Source organism: Cygnus olor, chromosome 2 (assembly GCF_009769625.2).
Source record: "Cygnus olor isolate bCygOlo1 chromosome 2, bCygOlo1.pri.v2, whole genome shotgun sequence".
Classification (NCBI taxonomy): Eukaryota; Metazoa; Chordata; class Aves; order Anseriformes; family Anatidae; genus Cygnus; species Cygnus olor.
The window spans coordinates 9977936-10002184 of record NC_049170.1 but is presented as its reverse complement, the minus strand read 5'-3'; the positions used below and the strand labels follow the sequence as shown (position 1 = coordinate 10002184).

At 38.1% G+C, this 24249-nt stretch overlaps 1 protein-coding gene across 1 annotated transcript in view; it reads left to right on the top strand.

Moving 5' to 3' along the window:
* Positions 1-24249, top strand: part of PTPRN2 (protein tyrosine phosphatase receptor type N2) — a 647833-nt gene that overhangs the window by 570745 nt on the left and 52839 nt on the right. Inside the window, 1 exon segment of the mRNA XM_040547991.1 lies at positions 18385-18532. Within this exon segment, the coding sequence (XP_040403925.1) occupies positions 18385-18532 (148 nt within the window).

Here is a 24249-nt window from a genome sequence, read left to right as displayed (position 1 = left end):
GATTGTTTTCTTTTTTTTTTTTCCACCATTATTTACCACCATTATTTTCGCTGTAATTCTTCATGAATTCAAAGACTATAAATACCCTGTTTAAAAAAGCTTCTGACTGAGAAAACAAACAAATAAAAATCCTCCCTTACATGGGAAAAGAGAAAAGTCAGTGGCAAAGTTTAGTTAAAAGCATGAACTCCTTACACATGTACTAAGTGGATCTGAATCCCAGTTTATTTTTCAATTCCACCAGTATAAATAGTTGTAGTAGTCTCACAAAATGCAAGTCCCAAGAAGGCTTTGGACCTAAAAGCCATTTCATCACGGACAGTCAGACTAGAGAAGCCACGTGGGAAAAAGCTGCAGTGCATATAGCATTACTCAGTGACAAGATAGCCAATATCCCCCAAAGACATAAATACTGTGAATGGGAAAATCTTTACCCCTCTCCCTGAGTTGTCATGTTTTTAGGAACAAGCAGAGCTGGTTGCCTCCTGAAAGATTTTCTGCTGATGAAATGGCATTTATCCTTTCATTTCCATTTTTTTCCTCCCTCATTTTTTAAATCATTTGGAGACATTTGCTTCTGTTTGTTTAAAGCCAGGACTTGATATACAGGAACAAAGAAAAGCTACAAAGAAAAGTACAAAAAGTCTTCTTGCATAGAAAAACAGTTCAACTAATAGAACCATAAATCTAATAAATGGATGTATGTTGTACATAGATTTCTCCAATAAAACTCAGAAAACATATTCATGATCACGTTACCCTTTGATTCTTCCATTTTTATTTTTGTTTCATGTTCAGTTGCCTCCCTTTTTCTATATTAATCTTGTTGAATGGTCCTTAGGAAATAACGACAATTACAGAGTCAGTGTTAAGTCAAGAAAAACATTCGTCCTGAATATTGTACAAAATTAATTTCAAAATCTCTTTTTTCCCTAAATTTCTCCCTGTTGGTTATTTTTCCCAAATGTATTCATGATTAGCAATAACTTGCCAAATTTCTGTGACTACATCTTCGTCTGGTGCTTGACAGTGAGGTGTTTATTTCAGCTTTGTACAAGCTGCTTTGGTTGAACACTTTTAGCTATCGTGTACCTTCCCGTTCCTTAAAAAAAAAAAAAAAAAAAAGGCTTTTAGTAGAAAGATGAAGAAAGCATCTCTATTAACATTCTAGAGTGCTAATTTTAAAAGTGTGACATTGGGAGAAATATTTGTTATTGAACTAGCTTGTGCAGCTATGTGCACAAGTAAAAGAAGGGATCATTGCCACAGCTGACACAAAACCTGGTGGCTATCTGATTTTTCTGCTTCTCTCAGGTTCTCCCCATTTCTAGTGAAGGCCCAACTGGTGTCAAGACAAGACTAGTACCACTTGTAGCAAGTAGCAAAACAGGTGATAGGAGGTTGTTTAATGAAAATAATTTGCTTTTTGATTCTTCAGATTGAAAGCAAGGGATGTTCCTTGGTCCACAGCTGCTTGTAAAGCCTCACTAGTGATAGAAACCAGAGATGAACACTCGTCAAGGAGGCTACTGGTCTTTTCTTTTGTCTCCAGACTTATCCTAAGTAACAAACTATTTTTCTCTGTATTTGTCCTATTGTATCAAGTCATTGATAACACAGTGTAGCAGATGTAGCAGTTGATCATATTTTGGATCTAACAGGTGGAAATGCCTATTTATAAGGAGAAGGGCACTAAAAAGTAAGGTGGTTCAGAAGGATTTCTCAGGCAGGAGTCCTGGGATGATCATACGAGTTATATCATATTTCTGAGCTGGTAGCAGAGTTCAGGCATTGAAAGGAGGTGAACTTTGACTCATTGTGGGATAACGAAAGGGCTCATGCAGGTTGCATACATGGTGCACCATTAAGATCAAATAATGTGTGGTAAATGAGACTAAACTTCAGAGCTTCCGAAAATACATAATAGTTTGGGATGAAACTGCAGTTAGCTTAGTGGTACTTATAAAGAAGGGATATCATTTGGGGGAATGGTTTTAAACTGAAGGAAGGGAGATTTAGATTAGAAGTTAGGAAGAAATTCTTCACCCAGAGGGTGGTGAGGCACTGGAACAGGTTACTCGGAAAAGCTGTGGATGCCCTATCCCTGGAGGTGTTCAAGGCCAGGATGGATGAGGCCCTGGGCAACCTGATCTAGTGGGTGGCATCCCTGCCCATGGCAGAGGGTTGGAACTAGATGGTCTTTAAGGTCCCTTCCAACCCAAACTGTTCTATGATTCTATGATATCGTATTGGCACTGTGTTTTTGCACTAACATACCAGTTGCAGTTTAAGCTACCCAGGAAGTCTCCAGTGGTATTTTGGAGATCTTCTCTTCTTGTGGGCTATACCAGCAGAAGTTATTGGAAATGCTCTGGTTAAGATGCTGCTGAAGACACCTTAATCCATTGATTCAAGAGTCTGTTTATGCTCATCTTCAGGGCAAGATTAAAAAATATATACATACATACTTCACTTTCTGAAACTCTTTCTGGGATAAAGCCTTCATTTGGCAGTGTTTTGTAAGTGAGGTATCTGAGTTTGGGTGATATTTTGAAAATTTAATGTGTAGGACACAGGCAAACTGCTCTTGTGACGATCAAATTTTACATATGCACCCACGACACAGCTGTGGGAAATTTTCTAAATAAGGAGATAAACATTAAAATAATCTCTGAAGTATGGTTGTGGATGACATAGTATTTGTGCTTTATAAAAGAGGACTGTGTTATTTTTTTGGTCAAAAACAGATAAAGTGGAAAGCTATTACCCTCAAATATTCCATCATCCCTAGCATGTCTTTATAAAACACACACTTTTGCTATGAATTTCTCTCTTTTATGTAAGTCTTTTTTTTTTGTTTCAAGTTGGGTTAATATCTCCTCATTTTTTCTAGTTGATAGCTCTCCCTCTATGGTGTTTTATCTCTCTCATCCTCTTATCCTAAAACTGTGTGCTGGTGCTTCATGAGGTTGCCCAGCTGGCCAAAAGAAAACAAATCAAAGGTGGGGAGAACTAAGAGTTGCCTCTTGTTTCTGGCTGCTTGCTGTACCATTTCATTGAACTAAAAATAGAAAGGAGGGGTGACAAAGCTCTCACAAGCATCACCTCCTTCAAGTGTGACTTGTTACTGCTCTGGGAATTATTCCCTGCCCTTTTCTTACTGGAATAGCTACGAGGGCTGGCACCAAGGTCCTAAAATGTTTCTGTTCTCAGTCTGGTTAGTAGTAAATCCACTAATGTCTGTTGAAGATGGTTGGTTTCTAGATTCGGCATGTCTTTAAAAAACATTTCTCTGACCATGTATCACAACCGTATTACTTTAAAGATTAATTATGTAAAGGTTTTCCTACTTTTGACCTGGCTGTTTGTATTATCTAAAGCATTCCCATGAACATCAATAACCCTAATGTGCAGAGCAACTAAGCTCCTATAGCTGTCACAGTGCAGTGAATTGAAGTATGCACCTGTACTTACTTGGTTACATACATGCATATGCAACTCATTCCTTTAAAGAATAAAATAAAATAAAATAATGTCTCCTTACTGGATGCATTATAGTTAGACTCTGAGATTGAAGAGAATCTGATCATTACAAAGGCACTTAAGCATTTTTGCTTTAAAATTAAAAAGATTCTGAACATGAGAATACAAATAGTCAGTTAATTAGTACTGACTAGTTCTTACATTCTTTTCTTATTTAATTTCAGTGGATCTTAGCTAGTTTAAAAAAAAAAAAAAAAAAAAAACTGAAGGAGCAACAAGACATACCATGAGTTGTGTTGTTGCTGTCATCCAAATTCACAGAAAGAAGAAAACATATTGAAGAAATTTGATAAGACCAGGTGGTCTGAGTGAATAATTTTCCTTTCATTAACATATTCCCCTTATTAACTCTGTAATTAATTGTACATAGCTAAGGAAAGCTATGGAAATTGCATTTTGAGATGTATCAAAGCTGACTTTATGCTTCAGACTTCCATGCAATTTACTATTAATGAAGCAAGAGATGGAGGCCCCAAATCTATAATTATTACTTACTATTTGAATGTCAAGCAAAGAATTTTATCAGCACAGTTTCAAATGAAAGGGGATTAACAGCTAATGTTGAAATTGTTAATCTTTCTTATTAAAATAATTTTGACGAGAGTGTTTAGCCTGAAAGAGGTTTCTGGAACATCATTTACCATTAAAACAGCTATTTTCTGAAGCTCAGTATGAATTTGTCTAAGTTTGACAGCAGGGTGCAAATATTTTTTAAATGAATGAATATTTTATGGGAGCTAAGGCTGTTCATGTGTGAGCTGATGCCGAGCTGCTTGCTGTGTGCATATTCCTGGAATGTGTAGCAGGGTGGTAGTACAATATCCATCTTACAAAAGTAAAGATGTTGACTGAGATAACAACGGAAAAAAGCCACAGCACAGCTCTCACATCTGAGAACTGAAATTGTGCCCCAGGCTGCATCTGCACAGTGCTGATTAGCAGGTGGGAGCTGTGTCAGAATTGGGCCCCAGATCTTGGTGATATTTTAAATTGACAAAGCCTATAATTATATCTGGTAACATAGTTATTTCATGTTTAGATAGGCCTTCTTACTCCTTTACATTGTGGTATATTTTCAGTTTTCATATATTTTTATCATTGTCATGTATCTTATGATGAAGATATGTAGTAGTATCAATATCAGTAGTGGGCACTTGCAACCTACATATATGCTTGTGTACCAATATCATATACAGTAATGATATCCTCATAGAAATATAGATATTTGTGAGCTGAGATATATATAATATATATATCTTTCAAATGTTAATGAAAATTACTTGACATTTCAAAAATTAAAACTTTTCCGTGAAGTCTGCAGTTTTCATCTCTTACACAAGCACACAATTGAAGCTGACAAGGTTGTAGTCATTGCTCAGGATGAGGAAATTGCAAATATATAGTGACGTAAATGGTGAAAAGCAAAGGAGTGATAAGTTACAAAGTAAAAATTTGCGGTGGTCTAAGCCACATAAGGACTGAAGGAGATATATGTTAAACAACACTATTCATGTGCTTGCATCTCATTAAAGAAGAACACTAGTGTAAGAGATGTCACATGCCTTTATCAGTGACAAATCTTACAAGCAGAATATATAGAGATCACTTAAATGCTTTGATTAAGACACTATATGTGCAAGTAGATGGACGTTGTATAAAGATACCATCCACACAACAACCCCCATGTACCTGCTCTACCAGGAGGCTGCTCTGAGCTGTACCTCTCTGGGGACTTGTGGGAATTTCTCTGGGCTCACTCAGAAAATGAAAGGTTACAGAGTGAACCTAGTGTTTGTAGTCCTATACTGTTCCTTTGCAACATTCTTGCAGTGATATGGTAGCAGGAAGCACCATAGGCTGTATGTACGCTTCATTCATCAGGCAAAATAAAAGGGTTTTTAGCTTAAACATAGCAGTTGGTAAACAGCACGCAGTAACAATACCGGAATAAACACTTTTATTATAAAAGCATGTTTTGTATGTATTATAATTACATGTTGGGTCAAGGACATAAAGATTTCTTCGTAATCTGTAAAAATCCTAACACTCCGTGTAGACCACAACAGTACAGAAGTCACCAGGCCAGCTTGGTAGGCTGTAGTTAAGAGGCAAAATTTGTCAAGGATGAAATTATTGGCAAATCCTAAATCAAAACCTTCCTGTACACAGAAATGTTTCTGGTGCGGGTATTTATCTACTGCTTTCCTTTAGTAGAAAGGCACCTAGAAGAACTGATTTGTTTAACCACAACTGGCACACAGAAGCAGCAACATATAATCACTGGGCAGTGCTGGCTGATGGCCGTTGACTTAGTACATGTGTATCTTAACAACTGAATTTTGGGAAACTTTGTCCTTCAGGTAGGATTTGGGAGCCTGAAATGAGAAATTTTGATTAAAGCCACTGGGAGCCTTTCAACTAACTTCAGTAACCAAAATAATAATAAGCTGACTCTTACATAGCACTTTTGATCAGTAGGTTCAAAGCTCTTTTTAAAGGTCAGTATCATTATCCTGTCTCTTTATCCTAGGAAGCTCAGGCACGGATAAGGAACTGTCTGACCACGACTAACCTTAAGGTCAGAAGCAGAGCCAGGAGTAGACCACCATTCTCTGGTGTTCCAATGCTCTGCTCTCTCAGCTAATCATATTGGCTCTAATAAACAAGGGATCATATTGAAGGGTAATATCTTTGCCCTTTTTTGTCCCTCATTAGTCTTTTTTAAGGACATGAAAGCATGACATGAAAGAATATGGGAGTTCTGCACCTGGGTTTGTCATATTTGATTCTGCAAGTTTAGTTTTGGCCTCATTATCTAAGAGCAAACTATTCCATATTTGGAGAGCTGGCTGAAAGATATTAAACACACAGTGGAAACGTTATGAAAACCAAACCAATGATGTGCAGTCTATGGTTAGTTATCCCTGTGATGTAAAAGGATGCCATGTATTCATTTTTGGGTCTCTTCTAAATTTATGTTTTCTAAGTTTTCTTGAAGAATATATTTTCAATCTGCTAGATCATAGCCATTGCACACATGCACACACATACCACAAATTTTTGGTTCTTTAATTTGTTTTATTCTTCTGTTTAGCAGTAAGTAATATTTGTGCTGTCTACTCAAAACTACTGCTGTCAGTGTTTTCTCCTTGGTTCAGCAAGCAAAAAGAAATGTTCCAATGAAAAGGCACAGAACACAGGGAAATGTGAACAGTTACTGGTTATAAGCCAAATAAGCTTCTTTCCATAGCATTGTTTGTTTGGTTTATATTTGTTTTGTTTTTATGATTTTCTTTCTTATCAGTACAATGCCTTCTTTCTTCTTTTTACATCTTTGTTGGCCTCTACAGCCATCTCTTGGCTTCTTTTTCTGTCCTCTTTCACATTGCATTTCCCTTATTATTTTCTTTTTGCCACTTAAAATATTCTCATCTGTAGATTAGACCAGTGTTCCTCAAACTTCTTTACAGTTTGATCTCTTACTGGCTCACATGCTGTCAAGTAAACCCAAGAGTCCAAGGAATAGGTAAGATGTCTTCAGTTTACATACTTCTAAAGCTTTTCTACCACTACTTCACAACCCCTTTTGAACGCTGTCATGAGAAAAATATTTGAGAATCGCTGAGCTAGGCCAGCCTCGCCTGAAAATCTCGTGGAGCATAGATTAAAGGTAACCTAAAAATGGGATATTTTCTGTACATTTGGGAGCTGAGTAGATACCAGCTACATCTTTCTCGTGAGCAGCATTGCCTAGCCTCCTACTGCATGGTGGTTCAGCCATAGCCGTGAGTGTGACATGGAAAGGGGAGAGCCTGGTGTGTCTTCTCCCACAGTTGTCCCTGAAAGTACTGAAAGTACTTCTGAAGAAAAAAGAGTTTCTTCGGTGCTTATTGTCCTCACTGGCAGTTACTCTAGTTGGGTTGCTTCTCCGCAGGTAGAAACTTTCCCTACACCACAAGAGGAGAGTTTGGGTTGCTGGCTGGTGAATGGCTGACTTCATCTCCCAAGATAGCTACATGGGCTGAGAAAGCTGTGGGTGGGAAAGCTTTCTCCTATGAAAAAAGGCTGAGAGAGCTGGGGATATGTACCTAGAGTAGAGAAGGCTCCCGGGAGACCTTCTTGTGGCCTTTCAGTGTTTAAAGGGGTCTTATAAAAAGGATGGAGAGGTACTCTTTACTCAGGTAGATAATGGTAGGACAAGGAGGAATGGTCTTAAACTAAAAGAAGATAGATTTAGATTAGACATTAGAAGGAAATTCTTCACCGTAAGGTTAGTGAGGCACTGACACAGGTTGCCAGAGAAACTGTGGATGTCCCATCCCTGGAGGTGTTCAAGGCCACAATGGATGGGGCCCTGGGCAACCTGATCTAGTGGGTGGCATCCCTGTCCATGGCAGAGGGATTGGAACTAGGTGATTTTTAAGGTCCCTTCCAACCCAAGCCATTCTATGACTCTATGACAGCAATTTGCAAACATAGATCTTCCTAGGTCTGGGATGTAGTTCCAAACTGGTCTTTGAGTGCTAAGATTTGACCATTTGTGGAATTCGAAGTTTCCTATCTCTGGCTGTTATGCGAGTTTTCTAAGAAAAAAGCTGATTATCCAGTCTGTTCTTCCCATGCTTTTTCTCACAGGTGACCATATGTTCACTTGCATTTGTGTGTATTCTGCAGCTAGGCTGTGGATATAGTATGGGTTGCAAGACTTCTTAGATGTCATATTACAGATTCTCAATTTTCACACAAACCTGTGTGTGTTTGTATATACAAACTCACACTATCAATTTTTATACCTTAAAAAAAAAAAAAAAGTAGAGGGGTTTTCCTTTGTGAGTCATGATTTGGTCCTGGAGGAATACTGTTTCACTTTTATTCACACAGTTAAGAAGGGTAGTAAGAGTATTGCTCCTTATCCCTTTGCTCTAAAGGGGATGTTATATCCACAGAAATAATATTTTCCTTCCACCCTCAAGATGGCCACTGTCTAGTAGAGTTGTAATTTGCCCAACTATCTATAAATCACATCATGTGCTGTATCACTTTGATGTACTTGGTCATGGTTGCACGGGTTTTCCTAGTCTCATTATCTCTGAAGAACTTGACCATGCTTGAAGAAAAGATTATTTTTAAACATGACGTTTTCAGAATTCTATATTTATCTCCTGGTAATTTTTATATATAGTAAACGAAGATGACTGTACTAGTGCTCTGAAAAGAAATACAGACTTTAATTCATTAAAATCTAAATTTGCAAATACAGTATCCAACCGGGAACCCAAATTTAGATGCTTAATTGAGTTAGCAGAGCTTGTAGAGGAAGAAGGCAGGGAATTTGGTTTTGTGTTTTCAGCTAGGTAATTAGTATGTAGTAATATATTTTTAAAATTTTCTTTTCAGACATACAACATCATTAGCAGGCATATAAATAAATCAGATACGTCTTGGATTGCGGTATGATGTTCAAACCATTAGTAAAAATATATACTGAAGAGATAATCTGAAAAGTAGGTTTAATGTATAAGAAGAAAATTAAAATTTCCTGTGAGATTGGAATTGGATATCCAATATTTATTGTAGAGTTCAAGGACTTGACTTTTGTTGTTGGTGGTGGTGGTAGTTTTGTTTGTTTGTTTGTTTGTTGCAGTTTTTCTACTACTTTTTATTCAACTGTATAGCTTGTGCTTTTGATGTTTAACAAAACTACCAAAAGCTCTTCCCAAGATGCCCCATTTGAAGAATTCAGCTAACACTGTCCTTAGTGTCAGTTCGTACAGTGCAGAATTGTCTTTAATAGAGAGGTTTGGGTGTTTGTTTTGAGTTTATGTTTGGTTTTAAGAAATGTTATATCACATGCTGTGAAAGAGCAGTATTTGACTATGGTCTAGCCCCCCATTTTTCAAAATAATATTCTTCTTTTATTTAAAGCCTATTAATTATTTAAGAGTTTTATTGTGAAATCTACTCCAGGAAGTACAGAAAGACTGGCAACTGATTTTGGCTAATTCATCTTTTACATTTTTATTACTTAGTTTGGCATGTCTTGTACAAATAGAATCTAATGTGCATAAATTATATTCCTGAATTTGTTGACCACTTAAACCTTCTGCTTCTAAACAAAACAAAACAAAACAAAAAAGAAAAAAAAAAGAGAACAAACAAAAAAAAGTCATAATTCCATTAGAATTAGAACATTTGGTATGTTCTAGTTACCAAAATGTTATCAGATATGTATTCATGAAGGCTGCATAACCTTTAGTTCTTTCTATAAACACGATCACAAGAAAAGTAAAAAACAGTGGTCAAGAAGACTGAGCTCTAAATTTCCCTGCAAAGTAGCTGTGTTAGAAGCATATTCTCTGACCCTGGGAAATTCACTTCGATGTTTCTGCCCTTTCATTTTCGCATCTGTGAAGCAGCGATGATACTTGCCTCCCCTGCAGAAGTAATGTGAGTCCTTTCAGACAGCTGGACAGAAGGAGCTATAGAAATACGGAGACTGTAAGGGAGCAAATTATATTCCTTTTATGGTAATCATCTTCTCCTTTTTGTTGAGGTTTATTTAAAGCAAAGTAATTGCAGGGGTGAAACTTCATAGGCATAATTTAGATTTCAAGAAAGGGGGTAAGGAGGAGGAGATGGAGGTGGTTGTATTTTAAGACCCAGAAGACACCATTAAGTAGATGATAATCCTTGAGAAGGGTTTCTTTGTAGAGTGAATTTCTTTCCCTTCTGCTATATTTAGGAAAAGCTTGGTAGAGTATTTCATAATTAAGCTATTTTTTTTAATGTTTAATTTCTTAGTTATGTTTCATTTCAAAAGTGTACATGCTTCCATTATTCCCATCTTGAGCAATGTTTACATCACATGTATTTTCCAAGATTTTCTCCAGAGCTGAACGCCTGCAGCAGTCTGCACCAGGTTGTATCCATCCATTTCATTGGGATTTCATTGAGCACCTTTGGCAGCTGGGAGCTGTAAGAAAAGGGATTAGCAAGTGTTTGTCTGACACACAGTGATCCCAGCACCTGCTGATTGGATTGAAGTAATCCTTTTACAAGTTACAAAACTCTATTATCAGAGCATTAACAGAGGGGGAGGCAGTGATATATGCTACATCAAGGGTGTATTAATTTAGGTAAACAGAACATAGGTTGCCATTTAATGTACTTGTGAATTACAGTTATTCTCACAAAAGTTGCACAGTAGTCATTTGGTGCATAATGTCATATGCTGCTCATGCAAGGATGATATTTCTCTAGAAACCCAAGGGCAATTGTTTTGAATTATTTTAGATGGCATGCCTGAAGCATGACTGTGCTCTCCGTGTACATGCTTAGTTGTTTACAACAATCTTTACATCTAAAAATACAAAGGTGAAACTTTGTAATGTCATTTTTTATTGTTGGCTGACATCACCATTGAAGGTTATTTATTTCCTAATAATACACCTGATTTGAAACACAGTGAAATTATTCTCAGCCAGACTGAGTAGTTGCCTTGTCAGACAATTGCCTCCCTCTATGTTTTTAGTTTTCCTTCATCACCTACCTTATTATATGTGATATTAGTAGTGGTTTATGCCAAGCTACAAGTAAAGCTGCATAGTAGCTTTCAATACTTAATTTAAAAGGCTTCAAAATTACTCTTTTCACTGTTGTATTCAGATACTGAGAAATATGAGAAAAATTAGATCAAAATGTGTTACTTTAGTAATATGTCTCCAAGCACTGAAGAAGTAAAATATTTTCTCAGCATATTTTATAAAGACAAAAAGCATGCCTCAGGTTTTTGTTTCCTAGATTTTTTTTATTTGTGGTTACCTTAGACAGTTCTCAATTATAACATCAGGAGATCCAGAATAACATGGTACAAGTGAGAAGAGAAAAAAGGGCCTCCATTATGAAAAGAGTTGACAAATCAGATGATGAAATCCTGGCTCCAGTGAAAACAGGAGTATTGCCATTGACATAAGTGGATGCAAAATGTTCCCCAGGATTGAATGTATGTGAGAACGTATAGCCAGATGTTAATTTACTGAAATTTCTTCCAGATATGAGTTCTGTGAGCTACTGAGAATGAGTTGCCACAACAGAATTTTGATTTTATTTCATTGATACATATTGTGTAAAGTCACAGTTCTCTACAGTTAAAATTGAAAAGTGGATTTGCCATGTTAGAAGTAAAGTTAGTGCTTTTAACAACAGTTATAGAGTGAAATCTGATATGGATCATCGCTTGGGAGCAGGTATATGCTCTACATTATTGCAGGTTGGTTGGATCAGATCGTCAAGAACATCCATGTTGTTTTAACAGAAGTGCAACTATTGGAGAAAACTGGGATTTTCTTACTGTGTTGGTTGATTGAAGGAACGATATTGATTGAGGTAGCGCTTCTTGTCTTTATTTAAGGTCTGCTTTGTTAAGCAGGAAATGTAGGAAAGAAATGGGCATTGTATGGTCTAGTTCCATGCTTTCTTTCATGGGCCACCACTGTGAGTATTCTTCATGGAAGCACGCGTGGTGAGCTTGCAGACATCAGTCTCTGCAGGAGCATCACAGCAGCTCAGAAGACTTGACCTTCTGTATACAAGGAAGAGCCCAAAGTAACTTCAGTAGTTCTGTGAAACTGTGTTAGGAGATAGAGGAAATGCTTATACAGTGTGAAAAAATGTCTGTGTGGTCTGAATATGGTTCTTTCAGGATTCTAATAGTGACACATCTTAGGGAGCTTTATTCGAACAGTACTGGACAAGTGTGGGTGCATGAGAATAGAAGAATAACGTAATCATAATTTTAAAACAGAGGAATGGGGAGAAGGAAAGAGAAGAGAAATGTTCCTTTCTGTTGCTATTGCATGAGTGCAGACTCCAGCCCTTGAATATAATGGAACACATATTAAAAAAGAAATTGCTGATTATCTAGGGAGAGATTTTTCAAGGGCACAAAAGAGAGATAGGTGTGAGGGTCTCATTTAAGATGATGGGGAAGACTGGAGTCTTTCCTTTGTGTGTTTGCTAATCTCTTCCATCCTTTCCATTGAATAACTGCACAATGAGTAAGAATGTGCATAATTTTATAAAGACTAAATCTTGCCTGGACCAACTTGATTACTTTTTATTTAACTAAAATTACAGAACCAGTAGATGAAGTGAAAACAACAGATGTAATATACCTAAATTTTAATAAAGCCTTGAAACTGTCTCATGAATAGTTAATTGAAAAATTAATGTCAGGTTTTTTTAGAAGACAATTATATGGATTGAAATGTGGCTAAAGGATGGTGCACAAAGAGTAATGATTAAAAGCTATATGGTAGTGTCTGGCAAAGTACAGGAATTGGTGTTAGATACAGTTGTATTTAGCTTTTTTAATAGTGATCTGGAAGTGGATGGAAGTGACTGAATGACTTTTACAAATGGTATCGCACTGCAAGGTGCTGCACAGAAGTGATGACAGAGGGATAGTCCAGAAGCTTGGAAAACATACACCTGAAAACATGAAAGCAAGACCTTGATATGGGTAATCAGATAGGGCTCTTAGGTCTCTAACTTCTGTAGTAGGGCAGGGAGAGTGCTATGAGTGGAAAAAGAGTGTGAAGCCACTAGTGGTAAGGTATTAAAAGGAAGGAATCACGTGCTGTGTTGAAGGCAAATTGGATTTACACAGAGAAGTGTAATACACTTTACATACAGTGAATAAATATAGTGAATGAAAAACGCACCAAAGATGGCAAAGGTTTAAGCAGAATAACAAAACTGCAGAGAGCAATGTAGCCTACAAATTAGCAAGAAACAAAGCCAAAAAAATCCAAAAAAAACTTTATGTAAGTCAATAGGAGAGAATAATAAAATTGTTTCAAATACGGTCTTTCAGTGTTTATTGCATTTTTGCAGCTGCTACATAATAGCTAAGGCCAGTTCTCTCCCATCTACATGCCTTCTGAGGAAGCTGGTGAAGCACCATGGCATTGCCTGGCCCCCATAGTCTTCTCTGTCCCCACCACCTCCACGTGGCAAGGCAGGACCAGCTACTGCTGTTGAAAGATTTCATTTCTCTAGAACCTGCAGCACGTGCTGTGCTGTTCTGGGGATCCAGTGAAAAAATGAGGGGAGGAAGGGCAGAGGGTCTCATAGCTTTTGCTGAGGATGCCTGTTTTGGAGGAACTGATCCCTCTGGAAGTTATACGCGCTAGGGGTGTGTGAAATTGCTCTTCCTCTCACCCTATTTTGGGCAGTTCACTTTTTTTAATATTGTCCAGGGAGTATATAGCAGGATGAGCAGAGGCTCAGCATGAAAAGTATCCCAGGCCAACTGGGTTTTATGATGTAGGCTTATTTTTCTTAGTTGGAGAGATAGTACATTATGTACCTGGCAGCAATGCTGTGCTCACCCATGTGCCTGTTCCCTGCTGAAGTAGTGAGGCACAGAGCAACAACAGCTTAGATGCTGTCACATCCAATTCTTGCTTTGATTTCCTCTTTGTACCTTCTGAAAAAGCAGCAACAGTTTCAGAGCAGTGGTTCTCATGTTGTTAGGTGAAGGGTGTGAATTTGAGTGGTCACTGTTCACAAGGATTAGGATAATGTCCCATCCACTTCTTCAGCTGACATTTGAGATTGAATTAGACCTGTCAAGGTCTGTCAGTTTAAGAGTTCCCTATATTTTCATTAAAGGAGACATCCTCCGTCAGGAAAAGGGTGTCTAATCAAGTACCATACTGGAATATGTTGTCAAAAACAATTGCTTTTTGAAATAGCTGAACATCAGCTAATAAAATAGGCATTTTAAAAACAAATAACTTGACAAATACAAACCATAGCATCTCTGAAGAAGGTGTTTGGAGATAGAATTTAACTGTGATATTTGTTAACCTTAATTTAGCCACAGAGCAAGCATTGGATGCCACTCCTTGAGTAAAGAAAAAAGTAAAGGAAGACAGTGGTTTGACACAATATTACAATATCAACTGACAACTCAGGAAGTTCTACCAAATCCAAGCCAGGCCGTTGTACTCTTTGTGCCCATAGACTCATAGAATTATCTAGGTTGGAAAAGACCTTCAAGATCACCAAGTTGAACAATCATCCTGATCCACCAATTCCCATCAGGCATGTTGAGTCTGTCTTAGCATTTACCACAGGTACTGGTTCTCTTGGCCAGAGATTCATTGTCCCTGGGATGTTTCTTCATCTTCTGGCTGAAAGCTTATCTGTTGTCTTATGACTGGCATGTCTTACACAACATATATAGCTTTTACAGCATGTCCCCTCTCCACGTACATTGCTGGGAGAGGGTGTGACTTTGCATCCTCCTTAACCCCATGAAATGTTTGGTAGTGAGAGTATCTCATCTGTGCATAGAAGAGAGAGTATAAACTGGGCTGTCAGTTGTCCTTGCAGGTGAGGCCTTGTGGAAGGAAAATTAAGACTCAATGAAAATTAAGGTATGTCAGGAGATCTAGCCGAGCAGGCAGTTGTGTTTAAATATTAGCATGTGCTTGGGATTACAGGACATGTCTTGATGTGGGCATCTTGGTGAGACCAGACCTCCGCCCTTTGCTTTGAGGAGCTTTGCGGAGCATTACAGTAATGGTGGTGACAACTTCTATTTATTTTGCCTGCTGCTGTGGGACAGGGAAAATCATGCACATGTTTGACATGTTGGTAATTTCTTTTGTACCAGCCAAACACTGCAGAATGCCTCATGAAAACATCCTAATTAAGGAGTGGGTCTGAGTAGACACACAATCTCTAAAATATCAGAAGTTCCACTCAATTTAATGTACATCCAGCAGCTCCCACGAGAGCATTTCAAAATCACTAAGCTTCTGTTTAGCAAAATGGGGATGAGAGCAGGGGCTCGGAAGGACTGTAAATGAAAGATTACTTAACTCTGAGGGAATTGTCTGACTTCTGAATGTTTTCGAGCAGTCTTCTTTCTCAGTAGCTATTTAAACATGTGCATAAAGCAGATGTTCATACTGAGCTGAGCCTTCCACAGGTCCGTTCAAATAGTCAAATGCTTTTCAAGATCTGTCAGGAAGTGTCCTGTGAATCTGATCCACGCAATGCAGGTGTCGAGACTACATGAAAAGTGGCTGTCTGGTGAAAGTAAAGATTTCAGTGTGTTCTCATTTATACTTTCATTTTTAAAACACTCAGGATTCCCTTGAAAAGGAAGGTAAAAGTAAAAAGTTTTCCTTTTAAAGAAGAGGTGAGTTGTTTAAAAAATCATATCCACTAAAAGCAATCAAAATAACTATGTCATATTTAGCAATTTTATTTTATTTTTAAAACACAGTCCTTGAACTTATGAAACAGACAGCTCAGAACCAGCAGGAAGCTGCTTGCTATGTGCAGCCCTGCCATAGGAATCAAACATTCCAGAACCTTTTCCTACAGTTTCATGGACCTCACAGTATTTTGGAAAGGTTTGGTGTTGGCAGACCAATGTATCTTCATAAAATGTCCCTGAAGTCTGTGAGACGTTGGTGATGGGCATGTCAAAGTGAATCAGATTACAAAACTGTGGTTTAAAATGGGGAAGATCTGGTATCTGGTCCTTGGCTGCCTGATCTCTGCCTGCCACATGCAGAACTGCTTTCCTGAGGCAAGAGTCCTGTCCCCGTGGTACTCTGAGATTTCACCATTTTTCCCCCTTTTCCTCATAAAAAATTCTTATACGCCTATATCTCTGTGTAGGAGGGATTATCTTTTTCTGATTTTGTTTAGTGTACAGGTCCAGGCACAGATTTGCCAGGAGAAAAGAGCAGGATCTCTCCCTTTCCCCAGCAGCAACAGCCATTTGGCAAGGACAAGCAAGCTGTCAGAGGATGGGATCCTCCCAGCAGCCTGCAGCTTAGGGCTGGGCTCACATTTTCTGACCCCCTCCCCTAACACGAGATGGGGCCACACAGCTCCCTCGGCTCCCCATCAGTCAGGTCAAGGCCCTGTCCCCTGCCATGCTTTTTGCTTCGTTTGAGCAAGGAAGCAATCACACAGTAGGTGTTTTGATTGTATCTAGGCCACCACTATTTTCTACCTCCTTCAGAAACCCTTCTTCCAACGCAATATGTTTCTGTGTCCTTAAAGAAGCATTCAGGTAGTCTTTCTGGAAGCATCACTTCTTTAATTGCTTTTCAGAAACAGGCACGATTTACAAATCTCATATAAAGATGCACACCTGTGACAAACCTTGCACAAGACAAAGCTGTGTCAGAAGGTCTTTTGTAACCAAAAAAAAAAAATCATTCCAGCTGCCTGCTTCACCTCTTTGGTGGGGAGTGCAGTGAGTGACAGCTTTAGCAAAGCTCACGTTTGGCAGATGAGTTTGAAGCTTTTTGCACCTTTTGTTAAACATGCCAAGAGGGCAGGATAGCCTTCTTTCTTTAAAGTGTGTCTGGGAAGGACTCTTCAACATAGCAGAGGTGCTCTATGGTTTTCTAAGCAGTTAAATGGCTTTTTATATTTTTTGGTGATTTTTTTACAAGGATATTTTCAAGACAGCATCAGTGTATGCTCCAGCAGGAAACCCTTGGACTAACATGGGGCCCTGAGGCACCCACAGCTCTGTTCCTGACTCCTCTCCAGACCCTCAGCTTGCCCCCTAAACAGCCTGTCCTTTTTTGAGTCTGTTTAAGGATGTTAACTCCAACTTACCTTGTAAAAGTAGTTTGGAGTTTACTTTACAAATATGAACTGGGTGTAATCTGCAGTTTTTCTGTTACTCTGAAAGGTAATTTGGCTGCATAAATAGACTTGCAAGTACCAGGTGATAGTTTTCTTTATCTGATTGTTAAGGGGAGAAAAGATTTATGTTCTTCCCCACCATTCCTTCTTACTACTCTCATCCCCGCACCTGTTTGGAACAATTTTCAGGACCATGAGATGAAGGAGCAGGTTTTTATTTCACTACTGGCAAACCACCGGACCTGAATTCCTGATCTGGTTCTGTACCAAACCTCCAGCCTTGTGAGATCTGCAGAAACCTACACTGATATACTCTTGATGGGCCATCATTCCTAGGACAGCCAGTTAAATTTTCTGTGGAGAAGCTTCTCCTAACACTGTTGCCTTTGCTGAATGCCAGGTACAAGGCACAGACTTTGACAACATATATTAATATTAATTAACACCACCTTTTCAGTTCAAGACCTGCTCCATGCCTGTCCCTGTGCAGTATGAGCTCCTCATGACCCAGAACTTGAACTTTAGCGTGGCAATTTTTTTAATTCTTCTCAACAGATGTATTGTTGATGATTCAGGTTTCATGTAACCTGCGTATGTGCTTGAACTTTAGTTTTAAAAGGCTTCGGTTTGTCTTGAGCTGTTGTTGTATTAGGTCATTTTTATCCATGGACTCTTGTTTCTTTTCCATTGCCCGATGAAATAGGCAGTTGTGCTCACATTTTCTGCGTACTGAAGAAGAAATAACTTGCTCCCAAAGCTCCATGTCTGGGGGTTTCAAGCATTTCTTCTCAGTTAGTGCTGGTGCATTTTAGTGTTCATATTTTGAATAGCACAAATGAGCTTGACATAATCTCTCTTCAGTAAATGAATTAGTAATAAGACTGAGTGTACTGTGTCCCCAAAGCTCAGGACTCCTGTGCTCTGATTTTTGACTCCTGACCATTCTTCCCTCCCTTTAGGATAAAGTCCAAGTTTCTGAACTTTCAACAGTTTTGAAATGTGGAAACAAACTCTGAGCAAGTACTTACTTGGAGAAGCTCTGAATTGTACCTTAAGTCTTCCCATTCTGCTTTCTATCCTGAGATACATCCTTTTAGCTTAGCTTTGAGACCGGATAAGCCAATGCGTAACACAGTATTCTTTTAATTCCAGTCCTACATGGAAGATCATCTGAAAAATAAGAATCGTCTGGAGAAAGAGTGGGAAGCTCTTTGTGCTTACCAGGCTGAACCCAACGCCACCACCACTGCACAGCAGGAGGAAAATATCCAGAAGAATCGCTCACGGGCTGTAGTACCATGTATGTATGCTTTAGTTTGCATGGTTACGTTTTAAGTCCTTGATGCGGTTCTCAATACCCTTTGCACAGTGGTTTGAGAGCTACAGATGACAGGCAAACAGAATACAGAGTAGTGTATACATGTACTAGAAAATCATAGCTATAAATATTGGGTGGGTGCATGTCCTGTTGTCATTTCAGATACTGTTTATCTCCTTACAAGTTGCATATATGTTACAAAAATGCACGAGTATGTCACCCAGCACTGCTGCTGCAGCTGTGCTGTCTCATGAAATTCAATAGCCAGAGCGCTTTTCAATGCTGGAATATACTTTCTGTGCAAGAGTGGCATCTGTAGCCATTCAACAGAAAGAAGTTTGGCTTGTGTTTAGACAAGTTGGTATCATGTCCATCCAACAGTAATACCAGCAGTCTATAATCAGAGCTAGATGATCTGTTTATCAGATACTCAGCTGTACTGAATGAGCCCCTTTAGGTTTCAGTGGATAAGCTTGCAAACTGGCTTCTCTCTCTTCTAGGCTTACGATGAAAAGAAAAAAAAGAAAAAAAAAAAACAGACAGTGTTTATATTCCTAGAATTTGCTTTTTCCTGTAAGCAGCCACTTTTTTTGAGCTTGAAATAAAAGCAACATATTTTTCTTATGCAAATATATATCTCATAGATTACATTGGTAATCCACGGCCACACATTTTATTAAGCAACCAATGAAACAAAACTGAAACTGAGAATATATGCAGAGTCCACAGCAACAAAAATGCTCTCAATCAGTGTGCCCACAATCCAGCTGGGTAGCTTGGCAAACACATATAGCTATTTTAATTTTTAAAGTGCCCTGAAAACATTAATTTTCCCTATGAGAGCCTAGAGAAAGTACTATTCCTGCTTTAGAAATGGGGAAATGACAGGTAACACATTAAGTAAATGTCAGAGCCAGATTTGGAGTGAAGATTGTTTGGAGCTACATAATTTCACTGAGCTCATCAGTGCCTGCATATTTGTTTCAGCGGGATTTGGCTCTCCTCTTAGTGTAGAGGTTCCTCCTGCTGTACTGTGCTGCTTGGGAGAGGAGTGCAGTAGTTGGGCAATATAAATTCTCCTGAGCAATATGGAGCTGGTCAAAAGTCTGCAAGCAACACCTGACTGACTTCATTTGTTTGAGGATCAGATCAATTGGAAAGTTCTAAAAATGCAAGCAAGGAAGTTAAAAGAGTGCAAGACTTCTGTGCTCTTTGTGTCCTGAAAAAAACAGCATTTAATAGACATAGTACAAAATGAAAATTGCTCCATGATAACGTGTATTGATCCAAACTGATCTTCTTGCTTAAGTTGTTCTTGTCAATGTGAACTTACAGTGTGGACCGTCTTAAGCTGTTCCAAGACCCTGTTCCAAAGTTAAGCCAGATTGTTTTTGCTTGCTGCCTTGAAGACAGCATGGGAGTTGCAGGTGTTGCCAGAAATTGATGCTGGTTATTCAGCTGATGCAGTAAATATGTCTGCATGATACAACGAGCAGTGAGATAGGGACCTTCAGACTAGAACAGTCTAGTCATGAGTCCAGAAGCATTATAGCTGCAGCAGGGCTAAAGAGCAGAAAATTTGAGTTTGGGTGTCATGCCACAGTAGAGAGCTGAGCTATTTTCAGAGCTGAGCTGATAGCCTCTTTTCATCATATTGTACCACGTGGATGAATCAGCCTACAGTGATCAGCCATCAGTTTACAAGTCCCTGCCCCTTGCCTCTTGCATGGTGCATTGTATCCCTGTTCTTCTCAGCACTGAGTCCAGACTGAATCAATACTACCTGTGAAGGTATTTGGACACCAACAGGGTGTCTGCAGTTTATTTAAAGCTTTAATTAGAAGTGTTTTAGTGCATTTAAAGTCTCTTAGTACTTCTACAAGAGGAAAATGGTATTTCTTGGCTTTGTTACAATATGGAAACTTCTGTTCTGGCTATTAGAATACTTGGAACTTTCCTTTTTGACTGAGTTGCACAAAATTACCTGCCCTTACTTTCCAAAGTTGCTGTGCACTGGCAAACAGCTGTCATGTTATACCCCTCAAACTACTTTGATGATGGGTGAAAAGCATGGCATATAGCTTAAACAAGATTAAATTTTGATAAGATGGTGGTTATTGTACACTCTGGGATTAGACCAAGTTGAGAAAGAGTCCAGTTTGACCAGGTTTTGGCTGACATGCAAACTATAGCAAAAAGTCACAGATTTGCTTCAGAATAAATTAAGAAGCAAAGTTGATATTCTTTTGATATGCTACTAAGTTGTTATGATACATTCAAAGTATTCGCAGAGTAATGCCTTGTTAGCGTTTCCTTACCCTTTTCATATTCATAATCACCTTGACAAGGTAAAACAAAATTGCCAATTCATGCAAAAGATTTCATCTTAGGAAGGCTTCAAAGAAGCTTTAATATCACGTTGTGTTTGCTTCACTTTTTCCTTTCTCAACCGCTCTTAAAATATTAGGATATTAAAATATTACTGATTACATAACTGATGTCATTTCTAGATAAACAAGATCTTTAAGCTCACAATTCTATCCTATCTTATTCTTTTACCTGTCTTCTCTCTTTACAAACAGATTCTAAAATATTTGGTGGCAGAAGCATTTTACACTGCACTTAGTTAATTAATTACTAGTTTAAAATATTTGAAGTAAAGTAACTCAGACCTTCTAAATTAATAAAATTTCATCCTTTTATCCAACCAACAGGAAGGTTGCCATAATTTAGGGTGATGCAGTGCCTCCTTTTCTGTGTGAACACATGAACAGCTCCATTTGTTGATGTCAAAAAAAAATGGTTTTCGCACTTAATTTTCTCTTCTTGCATCTCTGCAAAACACATCAATAGGATCAATACTGCATGTTGTTATATATGAGTGTACGTGTGTATACCATAGATATATACATATATTTTAAACATTTGGGAAGTATTTTTTGCAGTGAACATCTTGTCTATCATCACTCTGTCCGCAGGCCGTGGTATATATTAGAGCAAGCTGCTTACAGTACATCATGATTCTTCACAGTCTTCAGACTGCTCCACTTTTGCTCCTCAACAGTTCTTCACTTTCTTACTTCAGTGTAGTTCTGTAGAGTGCTTTTATATATGCGTGTATGTGGAGGGGGAAATACCAGTCTAAATCTGTATGGAGGAAAACAATGGTCCAGGCAAAAGGTGCCATCTTGGTTGTTGGGAGTGACACCCTGCTATGCGATGCCAGGTTTCAGACAACCTAAAGTCTCCCATATGCACTGAAGCATCTAATTAATGATTCACTGTGAGCATGATTCTGTGAAATCATAGATTAAGATGCATAAATTTAAGTGGCTCCAGGTAGTTGGCTCCATGTAAGCCAAATGTCAAAGCTCCCATTACCACCATTGAAGTGCTCAGTCAGTGCACTGGTACTGAAGGAGCTATGCGATGCCCAGAAGTAGGTTTCTGGTTTACAGTGAAATTAATAGCTCTAGGATGACCTTCAGATAGCCTGTGTTAGTTTCAGATGCTGGTCCAATAGGAAAGAAGCCTTTAGGTTTTTTGTCATATCTGTTAACCTTGTGCAATCATCTACATTTTCTCGTATGTTATGGAGTTGATGTTTAGCCGACTAAATCAAGTCCCATTAACTGTGACCTAGTACACATAAAGATACCTCTATGTAAACAACTAAATTTAGGTGTCTCAGTTTATAAGCTGAGTTTTTATATATTGCAAACTTGTGTTTGCTTTATATTTTATCATTTATCTTCTATTCTCTACACTTTATTGTTTATACGTATATAAAATACAACATTGTGTTGTATTTCTCCTCAGCTATATGTTAGTAGTAGTCTTCCTGTTTAGGAAGCCTCTCTCTGCCACACACGTCTATCTATACATTTTATTTTTCTTTCAGCTGTGCTTTGGCTCAAGTGATAACAAATGCAAAGTAGTGCAGCATTTGTCTGTAGCTATTGTAGATATTTGAAATGATGGCTAGTTGTAGCTTGCCCAGATTGCAATAGCTAGTAACAACATTTGTCTTTTCTCTCACTTCCTTATTATCTTCTCTCTCCCCTCCTATTTCTTCATTCATCTTTCTTGCTTGCTTTTTAGATTGATCTTATATTTCTTACTGTTCTCTCGTCCTCTTCCTTTCTCTTTGTATTTCCTCATTTTCCAGCTCCTTTTTCCTTGCCTTTAACATAATCAATGTGTAGTTTACAAAACAAAAACAAAAAACCTTGTACATTTGGCATTTCCCCATAGTTGCTTATTGCTAATGTTAACATTGCTAATTGTTAATGTAATTCTTAGCAAACTGGTGTCTGTGGTACTTTTTTTTCCTTTTCTGCCTGTTTCTGGAGAGCTATTATGCTAGTTCCTAGAAGCTTTGAGGTGATAACAGGCATAGACAAGCACAATCTGTTCATTGTCAATATGAACACTTAATGCTGCAACTGAACCACACATGGGTGAAAACTCCTGCTATATGCAGAAAACACATGTCCAACCTTTTTTGCACCTGTTTTTTTTTCTTTTTTTTTTCCTGAAAGCAAGTACAAAGTCTCACTACTATGAAAGCATTAACTTGTGTCACCCTCTGATAAACCCTACGAGACAGCAAGATAATGATAAGGTACACTAAAGGGAGGATCTAGATAAAATATTATGTTTAAGAAAAGAAAAGATTTCCAAAATTACAGATCTGACACTTGACTTTTATTGGAGAACCACGCTGACATCTGTTTGCTAAATACCAATGAGTCATTGTCCCTGATGTCTCCCACATCCATTACTTGAAAACACCTCACACATTTTCTTTGGTGATTAGTTCAAACACTTTTGCTATATAATGGATGTGCCTGTTCTTAAGAGCTTACTTAGCCTAAGATATGTGAGAGGTGAGATTTTGTGCATTTAACCTGTGTATCTCCAATAGCCATTTTTTGTTATACATTTTGAAACTTGTTTCAGATCTGTAGATCTTCCTCAAGCACTCTGTGAAAATGCTTACTGTAAAGCATCCTGTAGAAAATCTTGGGTAGTCCCAAGATCTCAGATGTTCATTTTTCTGTTTCTTTTTTTTTTGTGCAGTGGTGCCAAAGTAAAGGTGAACGATATCCATGACCATGCTCCTCTTCTCATCTTCTTGACCTTCATATTCTGTTTAAACCTCACCAGAGGAAATAATTTCATGTGAATAGTAATGAATGGTTCTTCATTTATTTGTCATGCTTTATTTGTCACACTTCTAGTCTTATTCCAGGAGAAGGTTGTTCACATTGGTTGTTTAAATTTTGGTGACAAGATTGAGTGACTGTAAACAACACTTTCTAAAAGTCATACAAGCACACCTTTGTCTTATTCACATATTGAACTGCCATGAGATTACTGGTGAATAAATATAAGCAGTACCCAAACCCTCTGTCTTTACTTTCCTGTGTACTACTTACGATGTTTGATACCCCATTTATTGTTACTTATTATTAACATAAGAGTGAGTACTTAATAATTTCAAAAGCCAACTTGTAATTCTGCTATTAAGAATGGTATCATGGGCCACTAGACAAGATATAAAGGGGTCAAGGTGTGTTTATGTACTTTTAGTTTGGCTTTTTGAGTAACTGGTGGAAAGATCCTCTTAAAACATCAGTTTACATGTTCAGCTTGGAAACGCTCAAAGTAGAAGGTTACTGGAAGGGCAGCTCCAC